Source organism: Mixophyes fleayi, chromosome 8 (assembly GCF_038048845.1).
Source record: "Mixophyes fleayi isolate aMixFle1 chromosome 8, aMixFle1.hap1, whole genome shotgun sequence".
Lineage (NCBI taxonomy): Eukaryota > Metazoa > Chordata > Amphibia > Anura > Limnodynastidae > Mixophyes > Mixophyes fleayi.
Window position 1 is genome coordinate 11,179,417 of NC_134409.1, and position 19,504 is coordinate 11,198,920.

General features: G+C 39.4%; 1 protein-coding gene across 7 annotated transcripts in view; it reads left to right on the top strand.

Moving 5' to 3' along the window:
• LRRC7 (leucine rich repeat containing 7) overlaps positions 1–19,504 on the top strand; it is a 257,250-nt gene that overhangs the window by 116,971 nt on the left and 120,775 nt on the right. For all 7 annotated transcript variants that reach the window (XM_075181893.1, XM_075181890.1, XM_075181891.1 and 4 more), the window contains one exon: positions 8,315–8,517. In XM_075181893.1, coding sequence (XP_075037994.1) covers positions 8,315–8,517 — 203 coding nt within the window. The remainder of the gene's footprint in view (positions 1–8,314; positions 8,518–19,504) is intronic.

Consider the following 19,504-nt stretch of genomic DNA (forward strand, 5'->3'; position numbering starts at 1 on the left):
CTGGATCCCAGGAATGTAAACTTTTAGGATGGGGTATAGATTGTGACAAGATTAAATTAGGGGAATTTTGAAGGGGCCCTTGTCCATCCATGGTACTCCACAGCTCTGCTCCATTACTAATCTCAAACACACAGCGCCATATCTGTCCTGCACATTACGATCAGATTGCTTCATCTGATGGTAGAAACTATTTCTAGGACATCTGTAATAATTAGACATACCATACATTACATACATTCCCTTCATCAATACACAACTAGACTCAGGGGTCTCATAGAGGCAGATGTTTCCCCCTGAGATACGAGCATCACAAAAGTCAGATGGGCCAATATGATTGCGGATACATCAACATGGGACTTGTTGAAAGGACATATAGGCAGTGGCCCAGGGTCGCAGACATGCATGGTTAGCTCACGTTGCACATTACTATTTTTATTTTTGTTTTTGTAAGGATCCACTGCAATACCAGCCTCAGACAACAGGTGGCAGTGCACCATCATCACTGATAAAGGCAACATGTGTAGATCCACCGCAATACCAGCCTCAGACAACAGGTGGCAGTGCACCATCATCACTGATAAATGCGACAAGTGAAAATCGGCCGCAATACCAGCTACAGACAACAGGTGGCAGTGTGCTATCAACACTAACACCTGCGCATCCTTTTTATCTGCTGCAGTCAACACTTAAAGGTCAAGTCAATAGAGACTTAAGAGACCTCACCTGCATGCAGCCTTTACACATTGGCCTGAGTATGACGTCATTGGCTGACTGGGAACTATGGGGCACATTGTGATCTAGTCATTCAAGCAGATTGGCCACAGATTGGATTGTGTCTCAATTAGGCCAAATGTCTGTGTGTGGCCAACTTAATGCCTTCCTGAATAATACAATCATAATGCTAATTACAGTGACAGGTGATGCACATCGTTGAACTCTATCCGGGTGCCAATACTTAGCATTGTATTTAACCGAATATATATATCTTGCAGCATTGACATAAATATCACAACACACTACAAAAACTGAAAAGACTAATGGAAAATACAGTTTACGAATGTTTAAAAAATGAATTTATTTAGCATGTCTGTGGTTTATTTTTTTTTGGCAGCCGCAGAGCGCTCATCTTCTCAGCGCCGTAAAGCTGATTTATTGATGCACAGTAAAACTTTGCTGTAACAAGATCCTCTCTCCTCCGCAGAATAAATAGCAGCATCCCTGGACCAGTAACTATGTCAATGGTCCATCATTTAAAAGCTTTTATATAGGTTTTTTTTATTATTTTGTGAAGGCTGCAATGCAAACAAAGGAAATAATAACACACATAAAAAGATACATTATTTGTGTCTGAAAGATGCTCAAGCAATGTATAAACATGATTTACGTTATAACATTGTTGCCAAGTTGACAGATTAGTATCTTTGTAACCACGTAGACAAAAAGTGCAGATCACGGTAACTGCTGTCCTTGTATATTACTTCCATAAGGATCAGATTTAATTTGATAAAACACAGCTTAAAATTTAATTAATTTAAATCTCAATTTATTCTTGGGTCAGCATGTTTGGCTAAAACACAGAATGCTACTTACCAGTGGTGCTGCTTCCTGCCAGTTTGGTGAGTCCTCCTCCTTCACGAATTTCCCATTTACGTTAAATAAAAGATCACATTAAAGGAACAAAAACCAACAAAGGTGGTCCCGATGGGTTGTAAGAGCAAGTCAGCAGACTGTAGGTTAAAATCAATATTAGATAGGTAGATGTTCAAGCAAAAAGCTTATACATTGAATAAAAGCATTATCGGTTTCCGGCAGTAATTATTATTTTGTACAGTAACCCAAAATGTAGTCTCGCTGGCATTTACCAAGCCAGGACTCGTTGGTGAGCCCTGGCAAACAAACCCCCCCCCCCACCCTCTATATTAATTAAATACTCCTTTACCGGCAGCCTAACACTACCAGCGAAAAGAGGAACTGACCCCTGTTTGGGCAAGGTTGTGCATACGCATGGCGATGGGACCCGGCGGTGGATCCAGAGAGGATCTTGAGATGACGTCCATTTTTTAACGCCATCTCTCAGCAAAGCTTTTCACCGCTTGATAAATGGGGTTGGATCCTCGTAGAGGTCTCAGTGATCAACGTAAAACAGGTTAAGGCAGGAGAAATCTCTTTAACCCCTTAAAGAATTGAAAGAACTGCGATGGCTATTCCCTGCGATGGCTATATCCCTAACACACTATTTTCTCAGGATATTCGACTCATCACAGCTTAATAAATAGACCCCATAATAAAGAAGTTGTTGGAGTCATTAGCAAATATGCGGTGCCCTCCTTGCCCTGGGGCCACCATACCACCCTACTCTAGTATATAATTGTCTGTTTGTTAATACCCAGTCTTGTTTAATCATCATGATTCATCCCAATTGTAAAGCGCTGATAAATAGTCTGGCTCTATATAAATAAATAATAATAATAGTTCCTTGTTAAAACTAAACAAACCATAACAACACTTTTGTAGGTATTTTATTTATGAGCGCACTTAACAAAGGTCATTTAAAGGGACCTAACAATAAAACGTCAGATATTATAGTGAGTAAGATGGATGACCTTCTGTTCATAGTCCTGTGTTTCTCACCACCATCTTTTTGCACCAGTATAGCCGGAACCTCCCATAATACTACAGACAACACCTCCTTTCATTTTGCACCAGTTTCTGTAATTAACCCCACATTATCGTCATCTTATCATCATCAACACCATTTATTTATATAGCGCCACTAATTCCGCAGCGCTGTACAGAGAACTCACTCACATCAGTCCCTGCCCCATTGGAGCTTACAGTCTAAATTCCACAACACACACACACTGACAGAGACTAGGGTCAATTTGTTAGCATCCGATTAACCTACCAGTATGTTTTTGGAGTGTGGGAGAAAACCGGAGCGCCCGGAGAAAGCCCACGCAAACACAAGGAGAACATACAAACTCACAGGACATGGTCGAGAATTGAACTCATGCTGAGAGGTAGAAGTGCTAACCACTGAGCCACCGTGCTGCCCAATCTTATCATCATAATCAATATTTATTTATATAGCACCAGCAAATTCCGTAGCGCTTAGAACAATTTTCAAGGAAATTCAGTCTGGCCACTGTGTGCAAAATAGATCGTAGGGGTTTGAGTCTGATATGAGAAAGACCAGTAAGGAGGGAAATGCAATAGTCTGTGCGGGAGATGGTGAGTGCAGGAATTAACGTCTTTGCAGTGTCTTGTGTGAGATATGTGCGTATTCTGTAAATGTATTGTAGATGTATGTAACATGATTTAGATATAGAGTCAATGCGGGGGAACAAATGATAGTTAGGAGTCCAGGATTACACCTAGGCAGCATCAAGAAGCTGTTTTCTGCGGTATTGGGGATCACTTGGTAGCACGATACAGTCAGGGCACCTTCCTGGCCGGTGCAGTTTAAGCTACTTTTTTACAACAAGGATTAAAGCTGAGGCAACAATGGGTTAATGTCTTCATACACCGTCTTTGTACAATACATAGATGATACCAGACAGCAGGCTGCACTTTAACATCCTTTTGTCAAATAAGATATCTGAAGTAAATACAAATCCGGCACCTGTTCCATTGAAATGATCTCTGCGCTTTTCTGTACCAGATACAGTATTAGAGTCATGCAATTATTCTGTTTAATGCTTATGTCGGCTATGACATATCACCAGAGACATCATCGTGCATTCTGCAGGTTCAGATGAATGCTCGAGGGCTATTTTCATTAGGAAAAGTATCTATGATTAGTCCGACATCATTTCTCAGGGAACAGTTGCTACCCTGGCAATGCTAATTTGTTACATCTACTACACGTGTATTACAATGAGTAAAGAGTTTCTTCTACGCGGACGCCATAATTGCTGGAGGTGAGATTAACGGAATAAATTTATCCATTCTCACATGAAGCATCTGGCTCTTAAGAAAGGCAACAAATGTTACATTTCATTCTTACAAACAGATACATAGAGAGAGCTGCTAAATTTACCTCCAGGCAGTAAAACACTCAGTACAGGTGCAGTATAACTGCATTTATCATTTCTTACATCCTTGATGCCTTTACACGGAACATCAATTTTGTGACATTAAGGAAATATTTCCATGCAACATTTTAATGTGGGTTAAGACGTGGAGCCCTATTTATTTATATTTATCTTGCAAAAAAATACAGATTACATTTTTTTCCCCCAAGGCCGTAGTATTTAACTCCTTTGTCGCTAAAGCTTATTTTGTCCTTGATCACTATTTTGGCATTTCCAGGCTTTTTTTTTTACTTTCAGTAACCACACCAATTACACTTTGTTTTTTTTAAAAAGACTTTCAATTTAAAAAAAAAATAACATTGGGTAGCACGGTGGCTAAGTGGTTAGCGCTTCTGCCTCACAGCATTGGGGTCATGAGTTCAATTCCCGACCATGGCCTTATCTGTGTGGAGTTTGTGTGTTTGCATGGGTTTCCTCCGGGTGCTCCAGTTTCCTCCCACACTCCAAAAACATACTAGTAGGTTAATTGGCTGTTATCAAAATTGACCCTAATCTCTCTCTCTCTCTGTCTGTGTGTGTGTGTTAGGGAATTTATACTGTAAGCTCCAATGGGGCAGGGACTGATGTGAATGAGTTCTCTGTACAGCACTATGGAATCAGTGGCGCTATATAAATAAATGGTGATGAAGATTAGTCTGATGATTGCATTGTAACATGGGCAAGCCATGTGTAAATTAGTTTATGATTTTGCACATAAGCTAAATACTGGATGTTTTTCTATCTAGCACACAATACTTAATAGTTTTATTTTTGCACTGAAATTTAAAGTTGATCTAGGACATGCCCTATTCCACGTGTAAATTTGTCATCACATTTTCAATTTACCTCCCCCTCCAAAGCAACATGGCTTTGCAAAGTTGCAAAGTTACTCGTCTTTTTGCCTTACTATCCTTAATGAATCAGGCCCCCTCTCACCACAAATACAATGTAAGAGAAATGGGCAAAACAGTGTTGTTGTGTTTTTATTGAAATTGCAAAAAAGTGGAATAAAAGCAAATGAATGTGTGTGTTTATACAAACATCACCCAAAAATTACTTTGTGGTTCGTGCTTTGGCCTCATTCAACGTGTGATTATGCTTTCTTTTTTTTTTGCTATTGTGCAAGGTCTTGAATAAAATTAATAAAATGCGACGTTATCCAGGGCCGTCATTCCCATTGGGCACAAAAAAAACAAACCTGAAAAAAGAGAAGAAAACACTTACCTTGCTGTCAGCTGGCGATCCGGCTCCCTCCCTGGTCTCCTCCTCGCAGTGCATGTCGGGCGTGACATCATCACGCCCGCCCGACATCCATTGCGGAGCGCGACGGAGGAGGAGACCAGGGAGGGAGCCGGATCGCCAGCTGACAGCAAGGTAAGTGTTTTCTTCTCTTTTTCAGGTTTTGGGGGTTTTTTTGCTGCCTCCGACGGGCCCCCCTGGGCTGCAGGGCCCATATATATAATAATTATTTTTTTTTATACATATATACGTATATATAGGGGCCCCGGTGCACTGCTGTGCCCGGGGCCCCAAAATGTTGATAAGAGGGCCCTGACGTTATCTTACTGGTTCAATATTTTAGGCTCCCCCTAAACCTAGTTGCTCTAGGCGTCTGCATCGGTTTACCTAATAATTTCGCGGGCCATGTTCCCAATTCAATTTGTGTTTAGATCTATTAAGATTTTTTTGTGACACTGACAATGTCTCTTTCATTCCATAGTCGATCAGGCCTCTCCAATTTTCTTTCATTGGCTGCTTTCAATTGTCACTGTAATTTGAGAAATGAGGGAATACATGCACCTAGTGGTCAGAAATTCTCTGCACAGATTGGTGAACTGAAGCACACGGTACGATCAAGTAACTGAACCTTGCTTGGCTTGACTGTTGGAGCTTTTTGGCCCATGCTTAGCAGACTTGAACTCATTGGGGCTGAGGCAGAGTAAGTACTATGCCAGTTTTGTGTAGCGTATCTTGCTTGAAATCATTCTGTACATGCCCAGAAGAGTGACCACACCCATATGTCGCACTTACGCCACATTGCGGCTGGAAACATGGAACGGGAGAGTGAAGGGGCGTTCTAAAGTAGACAGGGTACAGTAAGGACATGATTGCACAATTACAGCACAGATTTATATACATCTGTCTAAGCCGTATAATTGAATGATGATGATGATGAAGGTCAGAAGCAATAGTGATCCACTTATGATTGGCTGTTTGTGAATTCTCCACTGATCCTGATAAGTTATTTTTTCTTGTTGCATGTGCATCTATTTTACTTTTGTGTGCCTGTTTAAGCATTTTTTTTGCTTTGTTTATTACACATGCACAACGGGATGTTGTATCTGAAGTTTTATTCATGCCTAATAATGAATACATATTTTGTAAACAAAACAATGTTTATAAATAGTGGCAGACATGTAGATACCGACCTATATGTATCTTTCCATAGTTGCAGCTTTGCATATGTCCGTAATTGCTTCCATTTTAGTGAACTTGCGCTCATGCAATTGCCGCCAACTCCGCATCAGACCATTGTCTGTGATCTGTGGGACGCGGCTGTGATGGAGCGGAGATTCAATGCAACATTTTATTTCATGTTTTCTCAGTAGAGCTGAAGTAAAAAGATGCAGACGGGGGGGTTAGTTGTTTGTGATTAGTCCAGTTACTAATTAGTTCTAAAACTATGCAATCATTTTCAGAATTAAAATATATCTCTGGAAAACAAACACATTGACCACGTACATCAACACCACGTAATTAAGTAACAACTAAAACATGTTTCTTTAGTGATAAGACTGAATTTCCTATAACATTCTTGGTTTCAGGAAAGCAATCTGTTAAGTGGAATTATTTTATTGCTGATTCAGTAAAGTAACGCTTAATTAATCTCTTATGCTGTAATACATATAATCTCTCGCTGGTTGGAAACGGTGCTAACACATATTTTATGCGGCTGGTGAATAGTCTACATTATTACAGCTTAACAGATATACTGATTGCTTTATTGCCTGATTGGTAGACAGTGTTCTGTTTTGCATTTATTTGACACATATGACCTATATTTTGCTACTCCTCTGTGACCAGCAGCAACTGGCTTTCCGGGGACCAGAATTCATCCTTTTATACAAACGTTTTTGTACTTGAAAATGATCGCCATGCTGAAAGTTGCTCAGACTGTTAAAAGCTGTGGTAATCGTTAATTCGTTTACCACTATTCAGACAACCACTTCACCTGCAAAAAAAACACTAAAGTTTTAGAAAGCGTTGTTAATATTTATAGACTTACCTTTAAAGTGACTCTGGACATCACCGATGGACCCGAATGCTGACCGCAAGTGATCTCGATTTAAGAGGTGTTCGGCTCTACTGTTTACTGTCATCGCGACTTGTATTCATCTGAATTTAAAGCGCCAATGTTGGGCCCCCACAGGTTAAGTGTTTAAACACCTAACCCGGCATTGCCACTTTAAATTCAGATGAATACAAGTCACATGACAGTAAACAGTAGTGCCGGACACGTTAATCGAGATCACTTGCGGTCAGCATTCGGGTCCATCGGTGATGTTCAGAGTCGCTTTAAAGGTAAGTCTATAAATATTAACATTGCTTTTTAAGACTTTCGTGTTTTTTTTGTAGGTGAAGTGGGTGTCGGATTTTTCGAAACCGAAAAACCGTACCCCACCCGTTAAAAGTTCCTTTACGGGATCATAAGTTGAGAAGGGAAGTTACAAATCCATAACAAACTAATCATTCTATTCTTCATGCGCTTTTCAAGCATTATTTAGAGAGAAAAGCACACTATCAGTGGGTAGGTGTGAACATGGTGGCTCAGTGGTTAGCACTTCTGCCTCACAATACTGGGGTTATGAGTTTGATTCCCAACATGGCCTTATCTGTGTGGGCTTTGTATGTTCTCCCCGTGTTTGTGTGGGTTTCCTCCCAGTGCTCCGGTTTTCTCCCACACTCCAAAAACATACTGGTAGGTTAACTGGTTGCTATCAAATTGACCCTAGTCTCAGTATCTCTGTGTCTGTGTGTGTGCATTAGGGAATTTAGTCTGTAAGCTATATTGGGGCAGGGACTGATGTGAGTGAGTTCTCTGTACAGCGCTGCGGAATTAGTGGCGCTATATAAATAAATAAATGATGATGATGATGATGAACAAACCCTGACTGTGATAGAAGTGAAACACTGCTGGAGTTCTTGTAGAATAAATATGTTGTTGTATTGTGTTTATTCAGTGCAGTGCCTGGAAATGACGACTAAGAGGAAGATCATTGGCCGGCTTGTCCCATGCAGATGTTTTCGAGGCGAAGAGGAGATAATATCGGTGTTGGATTATTCCCACTGCAGCCTACAGCAGGTGCCAAAAGAGGTGTTCAGTTTTGAAAGAACGTTGGAGGAACTTTATCTCGATGCCAACCAAATTGAAGAGTTACCCAAGGTATCAACTATATTCCTGTTTTCATCAAAGCAACGTAAAATATTTAAGTCGTGCAACTAGGCAGAGCTGAGGCACTGTGGCCTTGTGGCGTCCATTGCGTAGAGTCAAATGCGAATTTCAGAATTGCGCACATTTGCAAAAAAGACTTTACCCCTGGTGTTAGATACAAACTGATGGTGAGGACGATTGTCCGAATCCGCAGACTAATTAGATGGAAATTGGCACCAACACTACATAGGGCTTAGGTTATAGTTGAATAATTCTCCTTATTTAACTTCTAGCTAATTGGTATGTTCAAGCAAAATCAATTATTATATACAAATCAATTATTACATGGAAATCAATTTATATATAGCCTTCCTGCCTTTAACTAGGAGTAATTACAGGGTACAAAGTACAAATGAACTTTACTACCTTATTTAAAAAGTAATATTTTAAAATAAACTGAGAAAAGAGCTGTGATACACGGACCGAAATCTAATGTAGTAAGGACTCATTTAAGCCATTGTTCTTAGTTTCTTTTTCTTTTTTTTCTGTTTTTTTAAATAAAAAAATAAAAAATTGGACCTTTGCATTTTTGTTAGTTAAGTATATTTTTCACGGCATTATAGCTTGAGAACCAAAATATTCCCACTGTAGTTCTCATCCAATTAAAGGATATCGTTATCTTGGAATATTTCGCAATGTTGTGCATTGAGGAGCCTTGATTCAAATAAATGACGATGACTTGGAAGAGAGGGTAAAGATGGTCTTGCACAAAGGAGCTTACAATCTTAAAGATGTGGGGAACAATGAATGATTTTTTTGTTTGTTTCATATGTTTAAATTGATAATAACATTGTCTATTCTTTTTTTTTTTTCCTGTTCCATTATGGTTGAAAAGAAGATAAAATGATCAGGTTATCGGGAGCACTAAGGGTTAAGTGTTTGCAGTGAGCTGCAACATTGTAACAGTAGTCTTGGCTGGCTGCCAGGTTCTAGTGAACAGAGATGGGAGGGGCTATGTGGGTTGTCAGACAAGTATCTATTCAAAGTGAATTCATACATGTCATCAGAAATTACCAGCTCACAATTAGGTGTGTGCTTATACAAGAAGGCAGTAGCAAGGTTATAATAATCATCCTTTGCAAGCCATCCTGCTATCAAACAGGGAACGTGGGCTTTTGGTAAAAAAAAAAGAAAAAAAAGTGGAATTCCCTTTGAAAGTTAATTTTCACAGTTCTCTGAAATATCCTTGCTTTCAGCTTGTAGATCGATAGTGGTACGTAAATAATAATGACAGACTGTGAGGATTACGCTATGGTATAAAATCAATTTCTTTGTTAAAAATAAATTCAAGAAACATCGTTTAAATTCTTGTAACAGTTTTATTAAGTTTGAAATAGGTGTATGTTAAATATTTATGGAGCATTAAAGAATAGTTACAATCAAAACAGAGTTTTATAGTTTTGGACATCATTAGGTAATATGGGCTAAATCAGAAAATCTGATCGACAATCCCCAGTCCTGAAATCCTTCCTAATGATTGACGAAGTCCATACACTGTGAGCTTCACATGTGAATGATTGACGCATTGATAGAAGGTGTTTTGACAACACTTCTGGCAGCTTGAAGTCTGACTTAGCAGGAGAATGGATCTCTCTTCTGGGACTGATAGACCCATTAAAGGGGGGTAAATTTACTAAACGGCCGGTTTGAAAAAGTGTTGCCTATAGCAACCAATCAGATTCTAGCTTTCATTTATTTAGTACATTCTATAAAATGACAGCTAGAATCTGATTGGTTGCTATAGGCAAAATCTCCACTTTTTCAAACCTGCACTTTAGTAAACATACACCAGGATCTCATAAATTTGTGGATCTGGGAAGCACAGGATTTTTTTAATTTAACTTGCTACATTTTACATAATTCCACCCAAAACCTCATTTTTCATTTTGACTTGAATTATCCGTTCAGTGTTTATATAAGACTTTTATATAGAACCTTTTTGTAGGACTTTTATGTAGGACTTAGGCTTAATGAGTAGAGAGAGACGGTGGTAGTTTTTGCTCCTCCATGAGACATTCCACCTTTGTTAATTAACATTAATGTGAAGATATTGAGGTGTTTGAACAATTTCTTTCACTTTAACCAATCCTTTCCTTTTAAAACTTTATATTATATTTAAATATAATGATGGCAATTGTTCACTTGTATCATTATTTCCAGAAAGATACATCTCAAATTGTACAATAATAACAAAATAATAAATATATTAATAAAAACATAGTTGGCAACATTTTAAAAATATTTTCCGGGGAAAGTGTTGCAAATTTCAGATTTTCCCCAGCAAATTAATTTGATCCCAATTTGCCTAAATTTGGTGAATTAATATTGACCACTGATGAATCAAGCCAATCCCAGTGCATGGAATGTAAACTGTCCAATCAGAAAGCAGATCCCGCATGTCTATAGCCTTATAAAAGATGCCTACAGTCCAACGGACTCATCTTTCCTGTATTGTTCTGGGATAAATGTCTGTGGGTGCTCTCTGTGAAGGTTAATATCCCAGATTACTGCACACAGCTGTACATTGTCTATCCAGGTGTAGAAATACCCAAACATTTCATTGTGATATATTATGTCATTCAAGACATACAAACTACCCAAGTGACCTCTGGTTCTCACCCTTTGGATCAGCGCCACCTCTTCTATGTCCCATGATGTCTGCAAGGCTGCACGAGCCAGTGTGGCCCCACCCCTCTGCTCAGGCTCCACCCCCCTATTAGCTGGTCTGGTCCTAATGTTCTAATGAAATAATTGATCAGGCATTTGCGCCCCCTAGCAGCACAGTTGCAAATTGCACCTCTTTCATACACTCTCTCAATAGGCACACACTGGGAAGTACTTTGTGGAATAATAACTTTATATTAAACTGTGCAGTTATATCGGCATACAGAGAGAACACATCTTGCATGTAACACAAACATGAGAAGAAACTATAATATTCCATGTACAACAGAGTACACTATTATAATACACAGTGACAAGACAATAACACATTTAGGAGCAGCGCCACCTGCTGCCCCTCCAGTGTAATCACTCTAGCAATAGTAAGACTGAATCTGTTGTAATATCTCAACAAATTGCCCCCTCCCCCCACCCTAGCAGCATACTACCCATGACTGCCTGGCAGCAAAGAGGCAGGCAGAGGTTCCTGTCCGGCCAATCCGATAATGCTTTAAACACCAAGGAGTGGGCGGTTAGCATCCTCTGCCTGTTTCATAGGCTCAAAGTGAGTAGGGGCGGGGCTCTGCTAAGCCAACCCCTTTAAAAAAAAAGTCTAGGCCAGACACAATTGCCCTCCTGCCCCTGGGCCATCCCAGCTCTGCTCAAGGCCAATAAAACAATTTGATTCCCAAAACAACTGCATGCGGCCGTCTGTTCTGCATTCAAGTCTCAGTTTAAAGGGTAATATAAAATAATTAGAAGATGCGGCACACAGGACACCAAGGTGACTTCACCTCATCTTAATAGAATGCATCTAACATAGCGCAGTCATTACCCGATGTAGGAAGGAAACTATCACCAATCCAAATTACCGGGGCACAAAGAGGTCATCAATGTACCAGTGTGCAGACGGTGCTTAGATCTCCTTGTGAGTTCAAAAAGAGCTTTCCAAGTTTTAAAATAAATCTGCGCAGTGACTGCCGTGGTTATTTTTTTCCAGCCCCGATATAAAGATTACATGACAATGCATACAAATTGCTGCTTCCCACTATTTATATTTCTCGCAGTATTCCTTGTACGCTTATCTTCTGTCCTGATTGTTTAGCTTCCCGATGCTTAATGCATTTTTATTAGAAATTGTATTCTCCAGAGTTGATTTTTTTGTGCTTTGAAGTTGGCTCTTTTGGTCTGTTGTCTGGTCATGAAATATAATCGAAATGATGGATGTTGGGTTCAAACAAACGGTGACGTGCTGGAATTTTTACTTTCTTTCGCCAACTTGAGTGTCTCGGCTCAGACTGCATCGTTTTGGGTAAAAATCTTAAATTAATTGTTCTCTCCTTCATCATGCATCACCCTGCAGGGAAATAAATCAAGGTTGTATAGTAATATATTCACCCGTTTTCTGACTTGCAGATATTGTGATCCAATGGAAGGTTCAAGAATATTCCAATTAGCAAATTTTAACTTACGATAAGAATTTGTTGATGAAATGTAAGGAAGCGGCAGACAGTGGCCTCTTTATTCTATAGAAATAAGCTTAGACAGTGCGGTTATCCTCACCTCCCAACTGTTCCGACTTAGGCGGGATAGTCCGGTCCTAGGTGCTCAGCAGGTACAAGTCATTGCCAGAAAGTTGGGAGTTATGTAATGGTCACTACTGTCTGCGTAGGTAAGATTTGCCGGCTGTCACCAGCGATGGCTGCGGCAGGCCGGGGAAGCCTATTTAATAAGGAATCGCGGAGGAACATGTACCGCCAGAATGCTTGTTCTATTACCGCTATCTCAGGCTGGTAACAGAAGAAAAAGAATAAAAAAAATACCTTAGTATTTAAAAGTAAAAAATATTTTTTTTCAATGTTTGAAGAATACACACACATACATATATATACATAAACATATATACATACACATACATAAATACACATATACATACATAAACATATATACATACACATACATAAATACACATATACATATATACACACATATATACACACACACACACATACAGTGCTTTTTTTGTAAGAAAAAAGGTGTCACCACTAACATCACATAGTCAATCACTGTACACACACCCACACACGTCAGTTGTGTTACGAAACATAATGGTCACCGCCCGCAGTAAGCACAACAACATGACCAATCACAAGCCGAGCAGTGACATCACAACCAGCGCGGACGAAGTACGCATGCAGCGGACTCGACACACAAGCAGCCCGCATGCACCGTTTTAATTATATTGCCGCCGACCTGCTACGCTCAATAGGGCGATTCAAGTCCACGTGGACCAAACATCAAATGTTCAAAAGTTACTTTTAAAACTTGGGGAATCCATCAAAAAAAGGTACTAGAACTCAGTTCTGGTGAGTTCTATGACAAAAAGAGTATGTGTATATATATATATATATATATATATATATATATATATATATATATATATATATATATTATGTGTTAACCCTTACCGCTGTCCCAGTTGAACTTCGCTCAACTCTGTCCGCAAGATTTTATCGATAAATTGGCACGATAACAAGCCCAATTTACATACCTCCTAACTTTCAGTACTAAGAACTTTTGTTCCAAATAGTTTTCAGGTTTATTGTATCTTAACTAATTGTAGAATTAGAGGCACATCACAGCTGCTTGACAGTAACTGTTGGGAGATCTCTGTGTGCCGTAGCGCAGCGCTGTGTTCCATTAGAAGCGACCCAGACATTGTATCAGTGGATAAGAATTGCAGCTGTGACAATGAAACTGGCAGAACTTTGGAATATCGGCTCTGTTATGACAGCGAGGATAATTTAATGTTTATTAAATGAGAGTACAGCGCTCTCTCTGTATACTGGCAGACTTATGGACAGCTTATGGACAGGTATACCCTTAGCCAAATGCATCAAATGTATTAACGCTGTTATATATCGCTCTATGTATGTTGTCCCCCTCCTATAATGCCCTTTGTGGACTGTGATCTAAACTGTCGGTATAAAGGGGGAGGGGTTATTGTATTTTCAAATTACTGGATTGTATTTCCCAAGATAGTCCTATTTTTTGCCACTGGAAAAGAATTAAAATGGAATGTTTATTTCACTTAGGGATGTGCACCGGCCACTTTTGGTGTCTCGTGTTTTGGATTCGGATTTGCTTGAGGTTTTGGGTTCGGATTTGTTTCGCAAAACACCTGACGAAAGGTTTTGGTTCGGATTTAAGGTTTTGGATTCGGATTTATTTTGAAAAAAACATAAAAAGTGCTAAAAACCAGTTTTGTGTTTGTTTTTTTTCACTCCTACGCTATTATTAACCTCAATAACAATCATTTCCACTAATTTCCAGTCTATTCTGAACACCTCACAATATTGTTTTTAGGCCAAAAGGTTGCACCGAGGTAGCTTGAGCACATAATGCCAAAAAAAGAGGTACAAGATGGAATTGTTCTGGGCCCTCCCTCCCACCCCTCGCGAGATTCGACGCGAGACTTGGACGACAGAGCCTCATTTTCATTTTCATTTCACAGCAGTGCACAATTCATTTCAGTGCAGAAGGTTTAGTAAAGACCTTGGGTCTGAGTCATTAAGGAGAGCAGAGCATAAAAAGGAGTAACTTTGCATCTGGGCAAAACCATGCTGCATTGGAGGGGGAGGTAAATTTAAAATGTGGGGACAGATTTATAGTTGGGATAGGGCATGTCCTAGATCAACTTTAGATTTCAGTGTAAAAATAAAGTTATCAAGTATTTGTGTGCTAGATGAAAAAACAGGCAGTATTTGACTTATGTGCAAAATAATAAACTAATTTACCCCCCTTGCATTGTAACATGGTTTGTCCCAGAGAACATTTACTTCCTCTTTGTGCCTTACTTTCTTTAATGACTCGGGCCCTTTGTCATTGCACAATGGAAAGTCACGTATGCAAAATTCTGCAATAAATCTGTATTTGTCCATATAGCACCCAAAGAGATCAAATATTTAATGTGCATAATATTCCAGCCCAGACAGGTCTCTGGAAATTGTATATAAATATTTTAAATATATTTTATATAAATATTATAAATATATAACTATTATATAACGCTAAAATTAAGCAAACTGCTTTGCCATGAGAAGATTAAAGCCAAGGTTTTCATCTTTACTAAAATGTCTGGCTGTGCTTAGAAATGTAAACCAAGATGTCACAATGGTTCCAAACAGAATGTAAAACTTTTGAAAACAGTTATTTGTTTCATCGAATGTAAGGTTATTGCAGCGATCCCGCTACAAAATAAATAAATCAGGTGTTTTAAATCACTGTGGGAATCTGTAAGAACAACGTTGGTATTTGCCATTTTCCTTGATTTTTTTTTCTTTAGACTGCTTTTAATGGTTTGTGATTTTGGACTACCATGGCAACCACAGTCACATAGCACATGATGTAGTGAGCAGAGAGGCTTTTGAATGCCCATCTGACCTCTGTTTGCACTGTGACATCCTCCTTCTCCCCCCTCTGCCATCACATGACATGTTGAGAGCTGTGAGCCTGTGTCTGGGTAGCAGACAGACTGTGTCTGTGTCTGGCAGCCATATAACAATTTCTGTTTGCCAAACAGAAAACTTTTGAAGGCAAGATAATAATTTCTAGGAGAATAGCTAAGAAAAATGTATGCTTGAAAAGGTGCTTAACTATTTAAAAAACAAAAAAATGCATCTCTTATGTGGAATTGCTGCATTAATTCTACCCTGAAACATCATGCCAGCTTCCTATGTGTACTGCATTTTGTGGGCATATATCTTCTGCCATTTGTACCTTTATATCCTTTCGTTATAGGGATGGCATACTCAATAGGGGCATAGAGTTGGTATAGTGAAGGAGGACAGACAACTGGTATAATGACTAGGTCTTGTATAAACAATAGAAGCTATGGCTTGTATTATCAGTGGTAGGAAATTACTGGTATAATGTTTAGGGTCACTGCTGAAGAAAATGTGTCAGGGCACTGTTAAACTATGTGTGGGGGCACGAATTGGGTATCATGCATAGTTGCCTACTCTCCATAAATGTCCGAGAGACTCCCGAATTTCGGTAGTCTCCCGGAAGAGTAGGGCAAACCCCCGGATTCAGGGCAGTTAGTTAAGTGGAGGGGGCAGGACTCAGCAACGTGATTCACGTGTCATCGGGGCCCGCCCCCTACTGTGATAGGCTAAAAGGGTTGTGTCGGTTTAGGGACAGGGCCAAATGATGTGTCCTGTTTGACCACGACTACCAGAAACCGCCAGTGAGATCTCTGCTGCTGGAATAGAGATCTCACAAGTTGCATTTTGTCCACTTTGCCTTTTATACCTAAACAGTTTGTCCTGTCAATGTCTGCCCATGAAGTGTTCCCAAATGTCAAATATCATCCACTTTTTTGACTTTTTGAGTATGACAATTGTGCGCTTTCTGCATGTGCGAGGAAACATCACCGGCCGCATAAGATCAGCTGAAAAAAATAGGATATATTTATTATTTTTTTTAATAGCAGAGGTATTAGAGTATATCACTGAGAGTCTGCTGTATTAATGGCAACTGAAGTTAAATACAGTGACAGCTGCTGTATAAGTATAGACATAGTTCTGGGAGTGTCACAGAAGTTTGGTGAAGATTTTGTAAAATAAGCTATTTTTGCAGGATGCCAAAGTAATTACAGTTTCAACCCGCTGCTGGTAAAAGATGAGCTCTTAATAACATTGGCTCCAACTTGGCAGCGTCCAACTCCAAATTCTTAATCCTATGATCCTCTGTCAGCTTTTCTCTGGGGTTTCCCTTGCAGCCCTGATCAATTAAAATTAAAGATTATTTTTGTTATCAATGACAGTGATAGCAACCTTTATTATCAGTATATTGCTTCTTCGGAAGTCTTACTGTGCACTGGAACAGCAGAGAGTGCCGGCTGAAACTCAGTTCTTGGTACCTGTCGCTGTGATCATGTGACTTTCATCGCCAGTAACATACACCGTTGGGCAGTCAATGAAATGATAACGGAGTCCTAGGTGCTCAGCAGGAATGAGCCATTGACAAGCACAATGTATCTATTACCTGTATAGAAGACTAGAAGATACATTTATTGTACTTTGTATCCACCATCTGTGCTACTTCTAACGATACGTTATTCCTTTTTATTTAGCTTCACCATAACTTAGTTTTGAGCCATCTGGAAATTTACTGACAGTCAGTAAAACTGTAGAGAAATTTTCATCTTTCATCTTATATATATTACTTTTCTGCAAACAGAAGTACTAAAGGAATGATATTGAGAAACTATAAGCCTGTAGCACCTTTCTAACCTTCCCTAATCATCCTTCTTCTGTAGATGTAATTACTAATTCCAATGTTGGAGGAATCTGTAGTTAATTCAGTAACAAATATTTGCAAAGTCTGGAAACCAGACACCATAGTGTGACCGCTAATGCAACTTCAAACAGGGCTGAATATAACGTCTCACAATACAATTACAATTTGTATTTATTAAGATATCTGTGGATAATACCTAGTAATTACCTAGCTGCTGCCAAGACTGTTTGAAGATTTTTTTATGCACTAGTAAACAGTCGTTTCAATCTGTCCCGTAAATCCACCTAGTTCTTCACTGACATCGGTCATTCACGTGTGATATCATCACAATGCAGAAGCTTGATGGCTTTGCCTGGGTCTAACATTATTGTGGATATATAATGATGTCACAGGTGCATGACCAGGTACAGATAACACTAAAATAACCGTAAGAACGTAAGTATACGGCTCCTGAAGTTTGAGGATAGCCTGTGCAGAGAGATAACTTAAAGCCATCACCGGCATATGTGTGCTCTTCTGATCATGTCACAGATTGGGGAAAGAGGTTTTTTCGATTCTTAGTGTAGGACTGAATGACGGCTGCTCAGTGCATAAGAAGACCTAGGATCACAACATGCCTTAAAATGCCAATTTTCATTGAACAGTCCTGATTTTTTGCCAACTACAGGGATATGCCATGTCAGAGAAGAAGAGGAGCCTTGATGGAAACGGGCAAGACATGGGCAGATCAGGGGCCTGATTCATTAAGGATCTTTATACCATTTTCATACTGCCGCCCCGGAAATATCCCGGGTTTTTCAAGGCGGGTTTTTGCAGGGGCTCGGAGTGTCCCAGCTCAGAAACACCATTCATACTGCACCTCGGACCCGGGAATTTCCTGGGTTGACCCCATTCATACTGCACAAGTCTGTGCCCTGGCAATTTGTGGGAGTCATCACCAGAGCAGTTTTCATTGGCTGAAAGCTGGAAAATGAAAAAAAACTCTCTCTTTCTCGCTCTCTCTCTCTCTCTCTCTCTCTCTCTCTCATCTACAAGAGGAGCAGGATTTCAAACAGGGCTTCACTGTCATCTGCAGCTAGACTAAAACTTAAAACAATTATACACCAATTGTGACCAAAAATGTGCATCAAACAAACAAAGTGAAATCAAGCGCTGTCTGTCCCCCATACAGACAATAGTGAACTGTGAATACAAAAAAAATATTTGATACTTAATTTAGTTGATGTGTGAGATTCTTCAAATGACCTCCACAATGAGTATATCAACAATACATAATAAACACAAAAAAAATAATAGTGGGATATTGTTTAACACTGCAATGTTGTAAAACAATATACATTTCTTCCAAAATCAGTATATGTAGATGTTCTTCTTCCTTGAGAGTGTTTTGCAAATATGAAAATTCTCCAGAGGTTCCACCCCCCCCCCCACCTCCCAGTGCAAGTGAACTTACAATATAGCTTCTTGTATTCTACCATAACATCAAATTTTCCAAATGGTCTCACACCCTTTTGTCTTCCACTTACACGATAAATTCTTTGTGATGAGCTTTTACTATGGTATCTTTTATATCTGCCAGAGAAATTTGGTTCTTTCATTCTTCAAAGATAACTTCAGAAAAAAAATGGTAATTCCTCATATCATGTAAGTGGATTACAAAAGGGGTGCTGTAACGACCTGCCTACAAGCTTGCTGCTTTGTATTGACAGTCCCTGCCTCCTGGACTTTTGGACTTTTTCTGTGTTTCATTTTATGTGTCAGCAGCAGTACCTCTGATCACCAGAGGTGCTGCTATTGTGCCTGTTTCTTGTGCTTTAAGAGTTAACCTTGTTGAACTAATTATTCCTTAAACCTGGGTTTTCCCCTATGCATACTTGTTACTCCCAGCATACATTGCTGGTTATTGTTGTCACATCCTGTTGTTCATTGTTGTTACTTCCTTCTGCTGTGATCCTGGGTTTATGCTGCTTGGGAT